Source organism: Lasioglossum baleicum, chromosome 6, assembly GCF_051020765.1.
Source record: "Lasioglossum baleicum chromosome 6, iyLasBale1, whole genome shotgun sequence".
NCBI lineage: Eukaryota > Metazoa > Arthropoda > Insecta > Hymenoptera > Halictidae > Lasioglossum > Lasioglossum baleicum.
Genome location: NC_134934.1, coordinates 10,236,211 through 10,254,542, shown reverse-complemented (window position 1 = coordinate 10,254,542; position 18,332 = coordinate 10,236,211). Strand labels below are relative to the sequence as shown.

Here is an 18,332-nt window from a genome sequence, read left to right as displayed (position 1 = left end):
AGAAAAGTAACCACTGTGGAAAATTGTAGCGCAAGGGGCTAATATTTGGGACCAAACAGACACTATGCAATCTTTCGAGCTCCCAGCAATAGTTCGTTCTATCACTAAAAACTGCGGACCTTTATGCAATACAAATAAAAACGTGATAAAATGGTCTGCACCGATTACAGCAGGCCTGGCCAACACGCGGCCCGCGGGCCGCAGCATTAAATTATGCGGCCCGCCGGACGATTTTACATTTCAATTGAAACGTTTGTTTCTCGTTATATATCGTTTTTTTGAATAATGCATTGTCATCCAGTTCTGAGCCATGTAACCGATTGTCATGTAACCTGAGCCATGTAACCTGAGTCTCTAGCTCATCAGGAAGTTAGTTTAAAATCAATTGCAAAATTTGCCACCGAACAAACAAACAAGAAAGCGAGCTAATAAAAACGTGGCAAATATATTAAGTAAATGAAAATTTGCATGTGTCATTGTTACAATGTGACGTATAACAATAAAGTTTTAATCATTTTGTATTTGTATCACATTTTTCAAAGCACGTTTACCTAAAGTCCGTCCCGCTGTAACGTTACGGGTCATCAAAGTGGCCCGCGAAACCATTTGGGTTGGCCAGGCCTGAATTACAGCAAGTCGAGTAACACAAAAATCGATTTCTTCTCCCAATAATTTCAACAGATTCTACATAACGTACCAATAACATTAAATCCAACCCACGTTTCTTCTATATTCCATAAAGAATCCACAATTTATCTTAAACCTCTCGCATGTATGGTCGGCACGAAAATGGGTCAAACGATGGTCCCGAGCGCATGCTGACGGTAAATCTTCGAGTAGTACTCACCGGACCAGTCGGCCAGCAGAAGGATCTTCTTCTCAGTCAGTGTCACGCTGAATTCAAGCAACCGGTTCGCACTCTTCCATTTCGTCGGGGAACAAACGTCTGTCTCGAAGCACGAGAGTCCATCCACTGAATCCGGCGACACAACAAACACCGAGGGTATCGTGATAGCGAAAGCGAGAAGGACAGACCAAGAGAGAGAGAGGGAGGGAGCGAGAGATACAGAGTGAGCGTGAGAGAGAGAGAATGAGCGAGAAAGCAAAAGAGAGGAGAGAGAAAAGGGAGGCCGAGGGCGCAGTAGCAGCGTGCGTCGACGGCGGACCACGTTCAAATGAAGGAACTGGCCGCGCGCATCCCCTATATTTAGGGGTAGAATACCGCGGAGGGAAGCTCTGTGTGGCAGGTGGAGGCGCAACGAGGGTGGTGCCGGCCAATGGCAGCCGTTCCATAGTTAGACGGGGGTGGAGCGTACGAACGGGGTGAACATATTCGGTCGTCGGGACGCGTCTGCTAGTCCCATCCAGACCACGCCTACATATTTCAGGTTCGACACATGTGCCCGGGACCGTCGTTCGTCGTAGTCGTCGTCGTCGTGATCATCGTCGTCGTCGTCGTCGTCGTAGTCGTCGGGACGACGAGCATCGTAGTCGTGGTCGTAGCCGCCCGTCGACTCTTTCCTCTCCTCTCCGTTCTCTCGCCGGCGCGGCGTTGCGCATCGCGTTCCGCAGGATCCCGTTTTACCCCGTTATCACTTGGGACTCGGTAGAACGGGGTTTCGGGGGGGGGGTGCGAGGACACGCCACGCCACGCCACGTCCAGCCTGTAATTCAGCCTGACAAACGATCTTGAATATTTTTAACGCCCGCGCCCCAGCCTCCACGCTCTCTCTCTCTCTCTCTCTTCTTTTTTTTATGACCGACCTCCTGGATATTGGACGTTCGGCAGACTCGTCGAATCCGCTGATGGACCTCCACCGCTCACGATTATCCCGCGAACGATCATCGTTCTCGCCCCGTCTCCTCGAACGTTCGTTTCCAACGAGCTCTGTTCCGGAAATCGTTCTCTTTCCCTCGGTGTACCTCTCGATTCCTCTGTCTGTCTCTCTGAACGGTGATCGCGAGAATACCGCCCCTACAACAATACGAGATGCACTCTCGCAAACAGGATCGACCCGGCTCGAGTCCGATGGTAATTCTTTTCTTGCTATCTACTCGGTCCGGCCAATATATTATTTTATTACCAGACTGCGGATCTTTTAGCAAAATATAAATGTTGTAACTGAATTGCAACCGAGTAAAGTGGAACAAAAATTTATTTTTTTAATAAAAATTGTCTGGGTTCATTAAAACATATAGGAGCTTTTACAACATTTATTTCTTCTCTTAATCATTTTAACCCTTCGCAGTCGGAGCTATTTTAACTTGAACATTATACACTTCTTCTTACGACCTGGATTAATTCCATTGTATATGATTTTTTTGATTTTATGGATATGAAATTCATATATAATACCTTATACAATACTTAAATGTGATGACACTGCAGTTAACACGTGGAATAAAAAGAAAGCAAGTTCTGTGGCCATTGCATTAGTTTTAGCTTTACAGAAAAATGGAGAAAAAGAAGCGCAGGTGTATGAAAGAATGATTTAAAAAAAGAAATGAGTACACTCATGAAAATTTGTCGAGCGATCTAAGAATATAAGTGAACCAACTGATTTTCTTTGACAATTGAACTTTCTGCGACTAGATGGTACGTTATTTGATGAACTTTTGTGTACACTACGTTATCTAGCTACTGGAAACACTTTCGAAGATTTAAAATTCGCAAAAATGAATTTTCTTTCTTCCTCCTTTTCCTTCGTAGCCATACTTGCAAATTGAATGTTCACTCTGCGACTGTGAAGATAGAACTGAGCCAACATTGCGCAATATTACCCGCAGACGAGGCAATGTTTACGAGATTGTACAATAAAAATCAAACACTTTCTAATTGACTCGATATATGGCGCGATCTTTCAATTTGATTTACAGACGATCAATATTAGTGTACAATATCAATTATTGTGCCAATACATTGACGATAATATTGATCGTACGCTTCACGACGCAATATGTGCATAAAATATGCTGCAGAATTAATCGTCGACTACAGCAACTACATTTACAGGTTGTTACGCCGAGCGTGGTCGATAGGATGCGAGAGGAGAGGGTTAATCCATCGGTTGAGAAATAATCCGGAGACCGGTGGAAAAAGTTGTACTCTCGGTAACGCTCGGAAGCCGAAGCCCAATCGAAAAGTCATTACAACTTTTTGCCGACTCAATCAAGAAGTTAATGTCCTTTAACCTCGGGACGTTCCCCGCGGAGGTTTGCGGAGCCTGCGGAGGCTGTCCGGAGTCGGAGCAAGAACTCGACGGCTCTCACATGCCCGGCGAAATAGATCGCCAGCTTATGATTGATCGCCTATTGGCTCCGCGGCCCGGCCAGCCTTTTTCCTCTCGTTTCTTCCGCGATATCGGGAATTATTGCCCCGCCATCCAACTCCAATCTGATTCACCCCGCCTTATTTTTACCGTCCGGTGCCCCGGCATTACGGGCCAGCCCTGCATTTTCCCTGTTAGACTCCTTGCCCGTTTCACAACGACCGTTTCTAGCTCTTCGAAGACTTCATTTTCACGGTGCCAGACTGGCATTAACATATTCACAACTATCGAAAAGAGGTTGCTCAATCGTCAACACTTTGAATGCCAGTCTCCCAGAAATGGTAGACGGAATTATCATTTAATGTGTTGAGTGTAGCAAATTTTTTTAGAATCTTTTCATCTCGTTGAATAAATTACTTGGACCTGAGCATTTTTTAGGCCTCCGTGAATACGTATGTGGATGTTGATGTTGTTCAGGCGTTCTGTGGTTAGTGTGGGTGACGATCAGCGGCGCCGTATGTGACTCGAGGAGATCGCGGTGCGTATCGAGCCACGGAGAAATCGTAGGAAATTCGTCAGGAAGATAATCCGAGGAATGATGATCCCTGGCGGATCTGCTGGCACCTTCTGTCCAACGCGGTCGATTTAACGCGCCTCATTTCTCTCCGGCAACGAGGTGTCCGCAAGGTGGACCACATATCTTGCCGGTAACCACAGACGAGGCTGCCTCGATTATTATCAGTCGCCTAACCGGAACAAACAAACGACGATACCGGTGCTTGTGTTCTCACTTCATAGAATAGCTGGACGACTATTTCCATTCTTTAAAACTGTAAAAATTCTCAAAAACTGTGCGTCTAGGAGAAAAATTAGGGGCAGATTCGGAATCGGCGCAAAAAAAAACTCTATAAGAACCAGCCAACAGTAATTGTGGAACAAATTTGGTGTTGGACAGTGTAATTAAATCACTATTCTTCTTCACCATGTCTTATCGTTTTGACGCACCGGTTTTTCATTATGTAACTCCTGAGACACAACGTGAGTAATAGCAGTTACTTCGTATGTTACTAAACAGAGGATACTCTATACAGATCTATATACAAAATCTTTGTACACATCATTGGTATTGAGAAACATTAGAAATCTAGAGGTGTCTTATCGTTTTGTCGCGGAGTGCGTTTCATTAAATAAGAAGAACTGGATCCTGTTTCTATTTGGCGTCGTTGTTTCCGCGCAAGATATCCTGGCCATCTGGGTTACGCGTTCACGACAAAAACGAATAGCCGCCGTTAAAGGTGGAGCATTCCTCATGCTTTCAAGCAACCATACTCGCACGTACGTGTGCAATGGGGAAAGGGTTAAACCTAGTAACTTGCTAAAATCTCTTCACTCTTTTCGACGACGCAACAAATTGCAATCGGACTCCAGGGAACAGTTATTCGCAAAACGAATCTGCGGCCGACGAACCGTATGATATCTAGCGAGCGCAGCCGAATCTAATCCTAATTCGCGGTCGTAAAGTCGCAGGGTCTGCTTTGGATGTTATTGGTGACACGCGTCGCGCGCCAGGACTCCGCGGTACGCTTCAGTATCGTGCGCCGACCATCCCCAGCTTATCAACCATATTTATTGCCGATCGTGGCATCCTGTCCCAGCGAAACCGCCTCGCCGACACACGTCGAGCCCTAATTCTACTTTATGCCGAGTATCTACCTCGACTCGTAGAGTCTTCCCCCGTCCTCCCTTCTTAATCGTCTTTCTAAATAGCCAGCAGAATGAACTCTTGGAAATATTTCAATAGCCACCGTCGCGTCGGGGACAACCCTTAAATATTGCCAAGAAGAAATCGTTGGGCTTCGTTTTATTCTCAAACGAGGAGCATTCGTATCTATATACAAACATCTCAATCTAATAGAACTTTCATGAGGGAGCATTTTGTTTGGAAAATTTGTACGTCGTTAATTGAACATCGTTTGTGTTGCATCTAATATGCGTTTATAAATATTGGTAATTCCATCCACTGCTTGAACAGTTTTAATTCCAAAATCAAAAACATTTCTGTTAACGTTCCATGTAATCTGTTCAGTGATCTGAACTCTTCGGATTGTAAGTTTGTTCTCCCAGGTGACACTCATGAGTAGACTGCGGATTTTTATGCATTTAAGAAGAAATTAGCTCGGTGAAATATCAAATAATAAAATATTAGAGAAATCTAACAATGGTGTAACGTTATGTTCAATGTAAAAACGCCATTAAGGGATGAAATGAATTTTTATTTAACTCCTGGTTCTCATAAATGATACGGAACATTTTCATTTCACATAAAGAGCGCGTGAGAATTTTCCGAAGTTGCACAACTTCTCGGGCATCTGTGCCTGTTATTTTACAAGTTGGAAAGGGCAGTTTCGCAGCGAGAGGCGCGCCCAATTCGTCCAAGTTAAACGCGCGGAGGGTTGCGAGCGGACCGGCACGTGGCCGACACGCGCGAGCTGTTAGCACTGACACTGGATCCTGCGTAGGGCTGTTAACACTGACAACCGAGCGTTCTGCGGCAAAAGGACACCTTGCGGAGAGCTTCGGACTCGAGCGAATTGGCCGACCCCTGCAGCTACAGTGAATTATGCGAATATTTCCGCAAGATTGCCCGAATCAGTGCTGGTACACGATGTATCCAATTCCCGCAATATACATACATACGTATACAAACTCAGGATGTTCAATCGATTTCTATATTTCAATTGAGGGAACAATTGTATTTCAATCACAGGAAAAATTACAATTGAGAGTAAAGAATGAATCTGCGTTTGGATTAAATTGAACAATTTTGTAATGAAACAATTTTGTTGCGAAGTACTGCTTATAATATTGGGTTGGCAAGAAAGAAATTTTTTTTATTCAAGCGACGAACTTTAATCGATAAGATATTTTCTTGTTTATTCTATTTGGCAAAAGATCATCGAACAAAATGGAAAATATCTTATTGATTAAAGTTCATTGGTTGAATAAAAAGATTGAGCTGTATTTCACCTTAAAATACCGAAATTGCTTTCTTACCAACACAACAGAAGGGTTCAGAAATCCCCCCATTCCAACACTTCCAATTTCGGAAGGAAGGTATTTACTCTTGCCGAAGGCGACGCATCTTGGTTCTTGGGATTTCGAAGAGAAGCTTCTCGCGACGCTTGGATCGAGCTGAAATTTTAATTGGCTGGGATAGAGAGATTTAACCGAGATTTAACGGAGATCGAGCGAGATCGTTGGATCGAGTCGGAGCGATTCATGGTCCCCTCGCGGTCCGACGAAACGCAATCCCGCAGATTATAGGTTACGATTCAGAGCAAGGTTCGGCAGTTCCATCATTGCCAGCGGGGAGCGTATCTCTATCGAGTGTCGGCCACCTCTCGCTATTCCTCTAGCCATTCCGCCGCTGTTCCGCGCCCGATCCGCGTCGCGTTGGTGGAATATTTCCTTCGAACGGGCGGGCTTGTATGCGACCAATGTGGACGTCGGATTTTAATGGAAAATCGAGTACGCGGGGAACCCCGGCGGAAGAGAATCGCGATGATTCCGTGAAATATGGAGGCAGGAGCGAGCAGGTTTTCGACGAAGCTGCTAAAGCTGCACGGGAACGCTGGGGCTGCGTTAATGGCTGATTGATAAACGACCGTCTCTCATCAACGCTGCATCGGCTGCGTATTTATCACCGCCACAGACTCAGCAGAAACGAACGGTCTCGCTTTCGTCCGAGCTCTGTAACACCGGAACCTCTTATCTGGGAGATGCAACAATTACCTCGGACGACCGCATGCCTCTAACCCACAGCCCCAAAAATATAATCTATATAAATAAAAATCAAATGCTGTTCGTTGGTAAGCGCATCACTTGAGAACGGCTGGACCGATTTGGCTAATTCTATTTTTAAAATGTTCGTATTAGTCCGAACTAGGTTATAGGATAAGAAAAATTGGCAAAGTATCACGGAAAAATGGAAAATTCGGGAAAAACTAATAGAGTGCTTTTAGAATCATACTTCAATACAACAAAAAAACGAACGTCGTAGCTTTTAATCAATATTTCAATAGAAATTTAAATTATCGACGTCTGTTTGCATTATCGACATTATAAATAACACTATATTATACATACTAACCTTCTCGCGAGCTCGCAAAGCGAGCGAGCTACAACAACCCTACTCGCGAAGCTCGCGATACGAGCGAGCAACAACTCCCCTCTAGTATTTAATAGATCTCAAGCAGAGTTTGGCGAAATATGTAATTAGATACAAATTTCGGAACACGAATAATAGATACAAAATTTGTAATTGGTTTCTCGAGGAGTTAGATACAAAAGTATTTTGTATTCGAAGTTTAATTAGATACTTTTCTATCTGCAGCAGAAGGATTCGAAGTCTCAAAAGTATGTTAATAATAAGAAGCATTTTCACAGAAGAATCTGGCCGCTCCTCGAAAAAGCGGAACGGTGTCTACCCGACTCGCTGATAAATTGAACGTGTGATGAGTTCAGAGGATTCTTGAAATAACCAGGCGTGATGTATACATCCTTCATGGAAGGAGGCGGATGGCGGAGGCGGTAGGTGTGCGCGGGATAGCACCGTCGACGAGTGCCAGAGATTTAGATTTTACGGGCGCTTGAGCAATTCCTTGACTTATAACCCAGACCATGCATACCAAGTGAGCCATCAAATGTTTCTGAGTGTCTTAATTCCTCGAGTCACCCCTCGAAAAACGGCGCGAGCGCCGGTACGCCCGGATAGATCCTTATCTCGCAAACTTATTAATTACTCCTTCGCGCCGCGCTCCGCTGTCTGGAGAAATATTTATTCCTCCGGGTTTCTTTCCTATTTACACCGAAATTAACTACTTTTATTGTAATCAAAAGTGTGAAGAAGCTTGGTTGGACGTCGATCAATCTCAGACGGATTCAACGCGAGCCGAGTCTTTTTTGTTACAATCTGTAAGGTTCGATCTGCTATAGCAATTAGATTTTTATTCAAAAACAATCTTCTTAATAGACGAAAATTCTAAAATTCGAGCAGCTTCTTCTCGTACGAAACTTGCGCAATTTATTCCTCCGGGTTTCTTTCCTATTTACACCGAAATTAACCACTTTTATTGTAATCAAAAGTGTGAAGAAGCTTGGTTGGGCGTCGATCAATCCCAGACGGATTCAACGCGAGCCGATTCTTTTTTGTTACAATCTGGAAGGTTCGATCTGCTATAGCAGTTAAATTTTTATTCAAAAACAATCTTCTTAATGGACGAAAATTCTAAAATTCGAGCAGCTTCTTCTCGTACGAAGCTTGCGCAATTTATTCCTCCGGGTTTCTTTCCCATTTACACCGAAATGAACTACTTTCATTGTAATCAAAAGTGTGAAGATCGTCGATTGGTTGAACGTCGATCAAGCCCCGTTTCTTTTTCGTTACAATGTGGAAGGTTCAATCTGCTATAGCAATTAGATTTTTATTCAAATACAATCTTCTTACTGGACGAAACTTCTATCCAAATTCTAAAATTCGAGCAGCTTCTTCTCGTACGAAACTCGCGCGATTGAAATGTTGTATTTCCTGAAGAAATCGAAAGCCAGAAGAAAAGGTGACTTGGACGCTCGCTGAACTGGCTTGCGATACATTACGATTGGCTTCGAAAGGAGCCTGCTCTCTCGGAGGTGGAGGATCCGGAGCAGGCTCGAGCAGCGCGGCGGCGGAATTCGGAATCGACTTTGCTCGTGTGCACGCCAGCCGGAGAAGTTTGTTGATATCATCCGGAGACGATATCGGGTCGCGGTTGCTGCGGGAATTTAATTCTATTCGAAGTGCCACCTAAGATGCCACCTTCCGCTCTTATCTCTGTGCACACGGTGGGCTGCTTGTGGCGCCGGTTGCTTATGTGTTACGTGAATACCTTACCTAAACGTCCGGGGAGGGAGGGTGGCACTCTCTTGTCTCCGTTGCCCCGTTTCCCGGCGAACCAATATCTCTCTCGCCCCCTACGCTAGCTCTCTCTCTCTCTCTCTCTCTCGCTAGCTTTCTCTCGCGAGAGGAGCTGGGCACGGTTGGCAGCGGGAGCTGCTCGAAGAGCACCGGGAGGGAAATTAATGCGACTTCCAACCGGGGCGCTATCGGACGCCGCTATCTCGCGCCTCGCGAGCGGAAAACGTGAGCCGCCTAGGCGAGAAGTTTCGGAATTTAAGTGTCGAAGCGCGCGCGACAGCCACGGGGTACCTTGCTGCCGAGATCCTCGAATCTCAGAGGATCAGTTTCGATCCGATCCGATCCGCTTTTCCGGCGGAAAATCTCGCAGCCCTCGGAAAACGATCCAATTCGCTTGTCGATTTGTAAAACACGCGCGGTGCCCGAGTCACGATTCGACAAGCGGTGAAACCGTCAATCGAACGGCACAAATTAATGGCACGCGTAAATATTCATGCGTCGTTAATCATCCGCGTGACTGGCATCGACGCGCTCCCGAAGAGCGATCGCTTGACGCCGATTTAATCGCCGAGCGAAACTCATCGTGTAATAAAGCTCTGCCATGGGATTTATATATATATACACCGACGTTTCATAAACTTGTTCCAAAAATTAAGCGTAAAGGTCCACAGTCTGCTCGCGGACAACCCTTCTGCAACGTTACAAGAGTGTCGAGTATTGAGAGAGTCCTTGCAGAAATAAATCCGATACAGTAGATAAGAACGTATCAGTTGATGACAGTAGGTCTGATACATTGAAGCTGAACAATTCGAACTGCGGATTCAAAAGGGAAATTCGTATGCGTCGCGTAATTGCAGTCCACGGCGGAGTATTCAGCTTTAATATTTTGGGTCTGTCGGAGCCGGGCAGATGTCGAGCATTTTCCAGCATCGTTTTCGACAAAAACCGTGAGCGCAGAAGGAAGAGGTCTCTCCGGCGGAAGCGTCGGAGAGACTAGGAGCAGCGCCAGCCAGAGAATCTTGTCGGAGGCGTCAGGGGCCACGGTTTTCACGTAGTCGCGACGGCCTGGTCGACGGCTTTACGATTATATTTGCCGAAATCTTGGGCGGGGGGGTGACCGTTCCGCGAGCACGGGTTCCCCCGGGGTTGCACGGAACGGGAGAAACTAGTAGAACGAGCAGAACGAACAGAGAGCCTGGAGAAGAGACTCTGCGAGAGAATCGGTGGAACGGCGTCGGAGGCTTGAGGAGGCAGCCGGAGGAACGCGGATGGAAGGGAGTTATTAGAATGGTCCGGAAAAGATGGCGCGGAGTCGCTCCGTATTTTTATACTGTATGGCCGCTGCTTTGCATAATCCCGCACTTAGCTCGCTCGTCCCGAGATGCCGGCTCGCTATGCAGATCTCACTCGTTCCCTTCTCCCTCTTTCTCTCTGTCTCTCTTGCTCTCTTTCCATTGCTACGAAAACCCGAACCTACCGAGCGTTTCGTCGTTCCGACGAATGATGGACGACGCCCAGACCCTGCGCGACCCGAGGACCCTCCGCAGAGAAACCAGAGGAGACTTCCCTCCTCCAGGAGCCGCTTCCTGACGCGCCAAGTGGAACCGTATCGGTAACGCTTCGTCGAGACCTTTCGAGAATCACCCTGTCTCCCTTAGGGCTCCGTACTGAGGCCAATTCTCATCGTCGCTGCCTGCTACACCTCTTCGAAGAGGATTCTGGTGTCGTCTCTTCGCCTATCGCCATTGATACCTACTGTTATAGTGAGTCCTGAGACATCATAGTGTTTGTGGTATATACTATGTACCCAGTACTGAAAAATCCTAACGGCTTTCCGCTTACTGGGTCTTTGATTTCGAAGAGGAGAAAGTATTGCTTGATGTTAAAAGCTATGATAAAGCGACGTATTACAAGATTACAATTGGACATCCAGATGCTCGAGAACAACAATAGTGCAGTCAATGAATGCTCATAAGAGGGGCGTCGAGGGAAATGGAAGGAACACAATTTTTAACTTTGGGACTTTGTTTGGACCAGTCAGGTTTTCCGCTTATATCTCGGAAACTATGTGTCCTAGCGATAATACCATTCCATACAATATTAAAGCTGACAAAATATGCCACAAGATTGATTCGACTCAGTTTTTCGCTATCTCGCATAGTTTCCAAGATATCCGCGCTCAAAGTTCACTACATAATTGTGCTGAAACGAGTTAAGTAAGGTAAAAATTTCTTTTTCATGATTAGTGAAGTTTGAGCGCGGATATCTCGGAAACTGAGCATCCTAGCAACAAGACCATTCCATACAAAATTAAAGCTGACAAAATGTGCCACAAGATTGATTGAATCCAGTTTTTCGCTATCTCGCATAGTTTCCGAGATATCCGCGCTCAAAGTTTAATAATTGTGCTGAAGAGTTAGCTAGTCAAATAAGGCAAAAATTTCTTTTTCGCAATTAGTGAACTTTGAGCGCGGATATCTCGGAAACTATGCGAGATAGCGAAAAACTGAATTGAATCAATCTTGTGGAACATTTTGTTAGCTTTAATATTGTATGGAATGGTCTTATCGCTAGGACGCATAGTTTCCAAGATATCCGCGCTCAAAGTTCACTAATTGTGAAAAAGAAATTTTTGCCTCACGTTTTTTGCCTTACTTGACTAGCTTCAGCACAATTAGTGAACTTTGAGCGCGGATATCTCGGAAACTATGCAAGATAGCGAAAATATGAATGGAAACAATCTTATAGCACATTTTGTCAGCTTTAATTTCGTATAGAAAGGTCTTATCGCTAGGACGCATAGTTTCCGAGATATAAGCGGAAAACCGAAAAAGGTGACTTCTACGTGCCTCCTTGTAGCCCGCTCACCTCCTAGGAGTAGGGACTTTTAGTATGTTTACCTCCTAACTAGTCCAAACAAAATCCGAAAGTTAAAAATCGTGTTCCTTCCATTTCCCTCTACGCCCCCCTTATGAGCATTCATTGACTGGACCAGATCTAGTTATCCTCGCGACCCAAAGTCTTTTCAGTAGATCCGGACGTCTGACATTCGAGCCAAGGCGTCAAGTAGATGCTGTTCGTCTTTGATCAGCCACGGTGCTGCGCCGATGCTGCACAATCTATCGATTGTTTAGAAGGTTCCACGGGAAGTTGAAAGGTGTAATTGCGTCGAATCCGACAGGAATGACGGAGAACGTTCGAGGGGCGACGCGCGTCTCGAAGCATTTGTCAGAGGGCGCGGACGAGGTCGAAACTGGATTCCCGGGCGGAGACGTCTCATTTGCACGGAGAAATCGCATCTTCCACGGCCGGAAGCGAGAGAATGCCGGGAAACGGTGAATAAAGCGCGGCGGGAGGCGTCATCAATCTTGCTGCGAGAAAAGACCCAGGACGACCGTGGCATCGTTCTAGACGTCACAGATGTGACTTTGATTCTCTTTCGGCGTTCCCTGGAGGAAACCGGGGCTAGATTAAGTCTGTCCCGCGTGTAATTTGTCCGAGTCTTGATTCCCGGCACGCGGAAAAACCGACGACACCTGGGTTCTCCAGAATCGTCGAGGCATTCTCGATTCGCATCGTCGAATTCCTTCTCCCGATCCGTCAAAGGAAGAATCGATCGGCCTGGGGTTCGGTAGTCTCGCAACGAATACGATTAAACCTCGAGGAACATATTTCGTGATGCTAGTTGCCGAGCATATGTGCCAGGTATCCAATTTCGCTATCTTTCGATCCGCCAATCGGCCGTTCATCGCCCCTAACTGCGCTGTCAGAAGCAATCATGCTAGACAACCCCCGGACGGACCCCTGGTCGGCGTTATCTCTACCTGATCGGTCCATTTCGCCTCCGAAGAGTTTATGCAAACATCGATACGCGCTGGCGAACACCCTAGAACAGCCTCGCGAGCCTTCCGAAGATGTTTATCCTTCGAGCGACTGTTAATTGCTGGTTGCCCCACAAGTCGTTGTTCACCACTCATTGTTTCACGTATTAACCCTTTACTAAATTTTTAAATGTTTTCGGCGCAACGGTTCGATCGTTTATTACGAATTATAAAGCAACTTTGCTAATTGTCAAACAAAATCAACGTTTCGATCCCAGTTTGGATCTTTTCAAGATTTATTTGAATCGCGTCTGTAAATTAAATATGTTATAATATTAAATTAAAAACATTAAATATGTTGCGTGCGTCGTACATGCTTGTTGTCAAGATACTGATGTACGAACGTGTTTGAAACCGATCTAGGTTATATCAATCGATGTAAGGCGCTAAATACTTGCCCATTTTTATCATAATTGCATCAAATCCGCAGTCTACTTATTACATACTTCCGATATTCGGCTAATGATGACGCGGATGGAGGAGGTTACGATGTATGTAGTGAACTTTTCGCTCGACGCTTTCGTAGATGATCGTTTTCTACTGTTTCCTACTATTTTTTCCACATTTGCACTGCATTTTTCCGTGGACGCGGGGTCGGGGGCGAAGCGGAGGTCGCTTCGAAGGAAAAACCGGAGGAGAGCAGCGAGTCGGGCACCGAGTATCTGGCCGCGTTCCGAAAGTTTACGCGCAGCGTATTCCGTAAGGGCAGCGAGTGCGACGGACTCGGTCACGGTGGATGCACCGTCCGACTCTAACCGCGGTTGCGACTTCGTCGTAGGAACCGGAGGAGCAGCCGGGGTATAAAACCTGTGGCCCGTTGCAGCTCCGGGTTTGTTACGAGAGCCACGATTATACCGGGGGTAGCAGGGGGTGGAACCGGCAGCATACCTTAGTTGTCCGCTCGTAAAGCAACCCCGTATGCCTGCGAGTGCGTGCCCGGGTCTCTTTCTCTCTTTCACCGGTTCCGCTACATTCTCTCTCTCTCTCTTACCCTCCTTCAGCGTCTGTATCCCAGCTCTCTGGGACCACCGGTCGCCTCTCTCTCTCTCTCTCTCTCTCTCTCTCTCGCAAAGGCCGCGTCTCCGCGAAAGGAGTGTTTGTTAAACCGCAGGAATATGCATGAGAGGGCCAGCCGGCACGGAGTTATGCTACGATGATCTTAACGGTACTCGCGACCTTAAATATGTATACGAGCCGACCTGGACATGGGTAATCGAAACCGAGGATCATCCCGCCGAGGGGCCAAACTGTTGTGCTGTACTCCCGGAGTAAGATCCGAGACGCATCGTACGTATTCGTTAGAACTACAATTCTTATTGTGAAATAATTATATTTTTTACATGAAAGTGACAGTGTTAGTGCACTGAATAGTTAAAGAAGAAAATGTCGACATCATCTGTGTAGCAATACGCTAACTGAGGTAATATTTGTAGGAGAAATACGCAGCTGGCTAACGTTGTTGTCAAACAATGTTACTGTTGGTTATTACTGTGGTCGTCTCAATTTGTTGTCGGACAAATTCAATGTCGGACAAAGTCGTTGTCGGTTAAAGGCGTTGTCGGACAAATCTGGAGTTGGTGATTTCCATGGGACCCAGCTGCAGAGGGTACAGTATTCGCGAAAGTTTAATGCAAAATATACTCGTGAATGGCTTTCATTGCCGATATATTAATGGATTTCGAATTACTAGTACTTTTGCCTCCCATTGTACCTCCAGAATATCCTTAAAATACCGAAATTACTTTTTTGCCAACCCAATAGCACCAGAATGGTTTTGACGAGCAACGTCATCTTCATGTCGAGGCTGAAAACATTTTTCAGACGACCCCCGTAAGAGCGAGGCGTAGCAGGATCGCTTCTCTCGGATCTGGTCGAACATCTAGTGACATATTCTCGTCGCGGCCGCGTTTATAGTCGCGCGCATATACGTACGACATATGGTGGTTGGCACGGTGCTTGGCCCCCATACGAGGACTCTGCTGAGACTTCTCTAGGGCAGGGTTCAGCCCTTGGCTCACCTCTCCCCCTTGGTCCACCCCCACCCTGAGAGTCCTCATGAGTTTTCAATGAGATTAGCGGCCCATCTGTGCGCGGACCGACCCCATCGTCGAGCTGATCGTCGAGCACGGACAAAGCTAGTCAACCTGCTCAGCGCCCGTACGCTAGCTCTCGCTATGGGGGTCTCCTCTGCTTCATGGTGTATGCGCGCATCGCCTGCACTTGCCGCGCGCAAAACCGATCCCCTTCGCCCCCTGTTCCTACAGCCTTCCGTTCGACCCGCTGGTGGTTATAGAAAATACCGAGTTTTTTTCGCCGCCCCCATCATATGGTCGCATTTAAAGTCGACGAAGACCGCAATGCTTATGGGAATCGGTGAAACCTGATAGACCACTCGACTTGTCCGCGCTACGCTCGTCGTCGAATAATTTTCCAATATTTCTGCGCGTCACACTGGACGTTCATTTGTCTTAATTAAAACTTCTAATCGTGGATGCACAAAGTCGTAAAATATTTTTACATGTAGGTTCTTATTAGAATGAAAAATTGTCGTCGCGTTGTCTTCATTAAAACTTCTAATCGTAGGTGCACAAAGTCGTAAAATATTTTTACATGTAGGTTCTTATTAGAATGAAAAATTGTCGTCGCGTTGTCTTCATTAAAACTTCTAATCGTGGATGCACAAAGTTGTAAAATATTTTTACATGTAGGTTCTCTTTAACATGAAAAATTGTCATCGCGTTGTCAAGTGCAAGGAGAAGAGATGAACAACAGTTTTTTTAGCTTGAATATAAGTTATGAATAGACTGCGGATGTTTTTATGCATTTTCCCATTTTTGTAGTAAAATTTTAAGAAATTGGAATGATATGAAATCCTATTTTTAATTGTAACAGCCTTCGTAGATCTAAAACAAATAAAAATTGTACAAAATTCTATCAAATCTTATGTTCTGGCGTTTTTTGAACATTTTCATAAGCCATAAAAGCATAAAGATCCGCAGTCTAGTTATGAAATATGTATATAATAAAAATAAAAATGTTCTAGAAGTCTGTAACAGGGCAGAGAACACATTTCTGAAAAAGTGCTGTTAGTTTAACAATCGAGAAACCAACAGACTGCGGTTTGTTGTTTAAATAAAATGGTAAGCTGGCAAGTGCACAATGTCTAGAGACGAAGCTGCGTAAGTAGCATTTAAATATGAAGCCGCAAGTAATTATTGTTAATTTTTGACGTAATAAGATCCGAGGAAAAAGCGAATATAAAACTACCGGGAAAACATTGCGGAAAGCCGCAAAAGCAGGCCGATTAAAGACCGAAACGGTATCGATCCCCGTACAGCGGGGGCCACGGTGCTCCAGAGCACCGGGGGCTTCGTATTTGGGTCCATGGTGGCCCATATGGAGCCTGCCGAGCGCATATGTTGCGACAACGCCGCTAACGACCTGCCTTCGGCCTCCGTAATGCTAAACTGCGGTTCGATTCTCACCCCATGAAACTAAATAACCATTCGATTGTCATTGGTAAATAGGTAATCAGGCCCGTATCATCTCGAATCCGCAAATCCTTCGAATCTGGTCTGGTTGTTCATCGAACCAAAGAAATCCGATTGCCCTCTGTGTCCGAAATTTAACCGAACACCTTCCCCGCACAACCTCGCGACATTCGATAAAGTGAAAAATCATCTCTGAAGAATAAAATAGAATTCCGGAAAGGTGTGAAGGCGAACGGTCACAGGTTAGGGTGAAAGCGTAAAATAAATCAGGGAGGCAAAGTGTCCGCGATTTTCGACGAAAGACCGGCGAAGAAGCAATCTTAGGGGGTCCCTTAAATGATTTGGCCAGGCGAAATCCCGCGACGGCATCGCCCTTCCTCGCTTTTTCGTGAACCTGCGGGTCTAAACGAGTTACGTATTATAGCTCGAGGGGCGGAGGGGGGTCGTCCATGGGGTGAACTGAACTAGCACTCGATATACCAGGTTGTATGTTCTCTGGCCGTGCCATCTGGCGCGCTATTATACGAGTATTTTAATTTAATTAACTCGGCCGGCTCTCGTCGATCGATATTATCGGCGCTTTCCCGGGATTAAGCTTGTACGCGGACCACCGGCGAATTCGAATCTGCCGTTTAATTAGGATTTCGGGCCGGCAACGCGAGCAACAGATTTTATGGAAACGAACCACAAGCGCCATACCGAGCTGAGCCGAGCCGAGCCGCCACTGGGGCTCGATCGAATCACCTGTTTTTTTTCATTCATCCGCTTTGCCAAACGCACCGACACTCTTTCCGGCTATTTCGGGAGCGTCTTATCGAACCATTGCATTTTTAAGATAATAAGTAATGTCTCAAATTCCTTTAACCCTGCCAGGACGAATGTCGATATGGACTTCGGGATTGTGCACTTAATTCCTGATGCTGCAAGCTAATAATTCACTTAGGCACATCGGCACAAAATTTTCATTTTTCCCAGTATTGATGATTACTAGACTGCGGATCTTTGTGCAAAATAAAAATTGTCTGCATCGATTGCAAGAATTAGAAACCAAATCTAGGTGCACGGTAGTGCTCCAGCCAAGTTCTCGCACTACCTCCTTTTACACGAAACAATTTAGCCGCTCTTTAGAGGCTTATAACTCGGCACTGGAGACAGATGGAGAGATGTAATTTCGTAGACTTGTTAAGTGCTATCATGTCTCTATATTGACAAAACATTAATCTTTCAACATTAGTAGGTTCCGAGATATAGCACCTCAAAAATCGCTAAATTTGTCACTGACTGACTGACTGGCAGATCGTCAAAAACTTTTGGGCACTTCCCATTGACCTACAAGCTTGAAATTTGGTACATAGATCCACCATAACAAACACTCAAAGGAATAATTATCAAAGTTTTAAATTTCACACTTTAAAGGGGTTGTATTGAAAAAAAAACATTACGAAATAGGTACGTAGAATAGAACATAGCAGCATAACATACATAAGTATACGTTTTATTAGCTTCTAAGTCGCAACAAATACTGATGGTAAAAAAACAATCGTTCTAACGTAAACGAAAGAAACTGCTTGTCTTGGACATTAGAAAAGGATCTTCTTTCTTTGACACCTACTTGATTTTCAACAAAAATTGATGAAATCCCAACAAAAACATCCTGTAAACAGGAGCCAAGTTCCCATGGCCGTAAAAAGTAGTGCGATCAAACGAAATACGGCCAAGTTCGTTAGCTTAGAAATAC

General features: G+C 45.5%; 2 protein-coding genes across 3 annotated transcripts in view; one reads left to right on the top strand and one right to left on the bottom strand.

Moving 5' to 3' along the window:
- The window catches only part of LOC143209664 (reticulocalbin-2), a 59,871-nt gene that overhangs the window by 7,576 nt on the left and 33,963 nt on the right, over nt 1-18,332 (top strand). The gene's annotated exons all lie outside the window — the stretch shown is intronic.
- The window catches only part of LOC143209656 (uncharacterized), a 55,310-nt gene that overhangs the window by 8,544 nt on the left and 28,434 nt on the right, over nt 1-18,332 (bottom strand). For both annotated transcript variants that reach the window (XR_013009124.1, XM_076425614.1), the window contains exons 2-3: nt 1,765-1,975; nt 848-973 (exon numbers count right to left, since the gene is read on the bottom strand). Coding sequence is in view for 1 of the 2 variants with exons in the window: in XM_076425614.1 (XP_076281729.1) it covers nt 848-973; nt 1,765-1,975 (337 nt within the window). In the remaining variant the exon portion in view is untranslated. The remainder of the gene's footprint in view (nt 1-847; nt 974-1,764; nt 1,976-18,332) is intronic.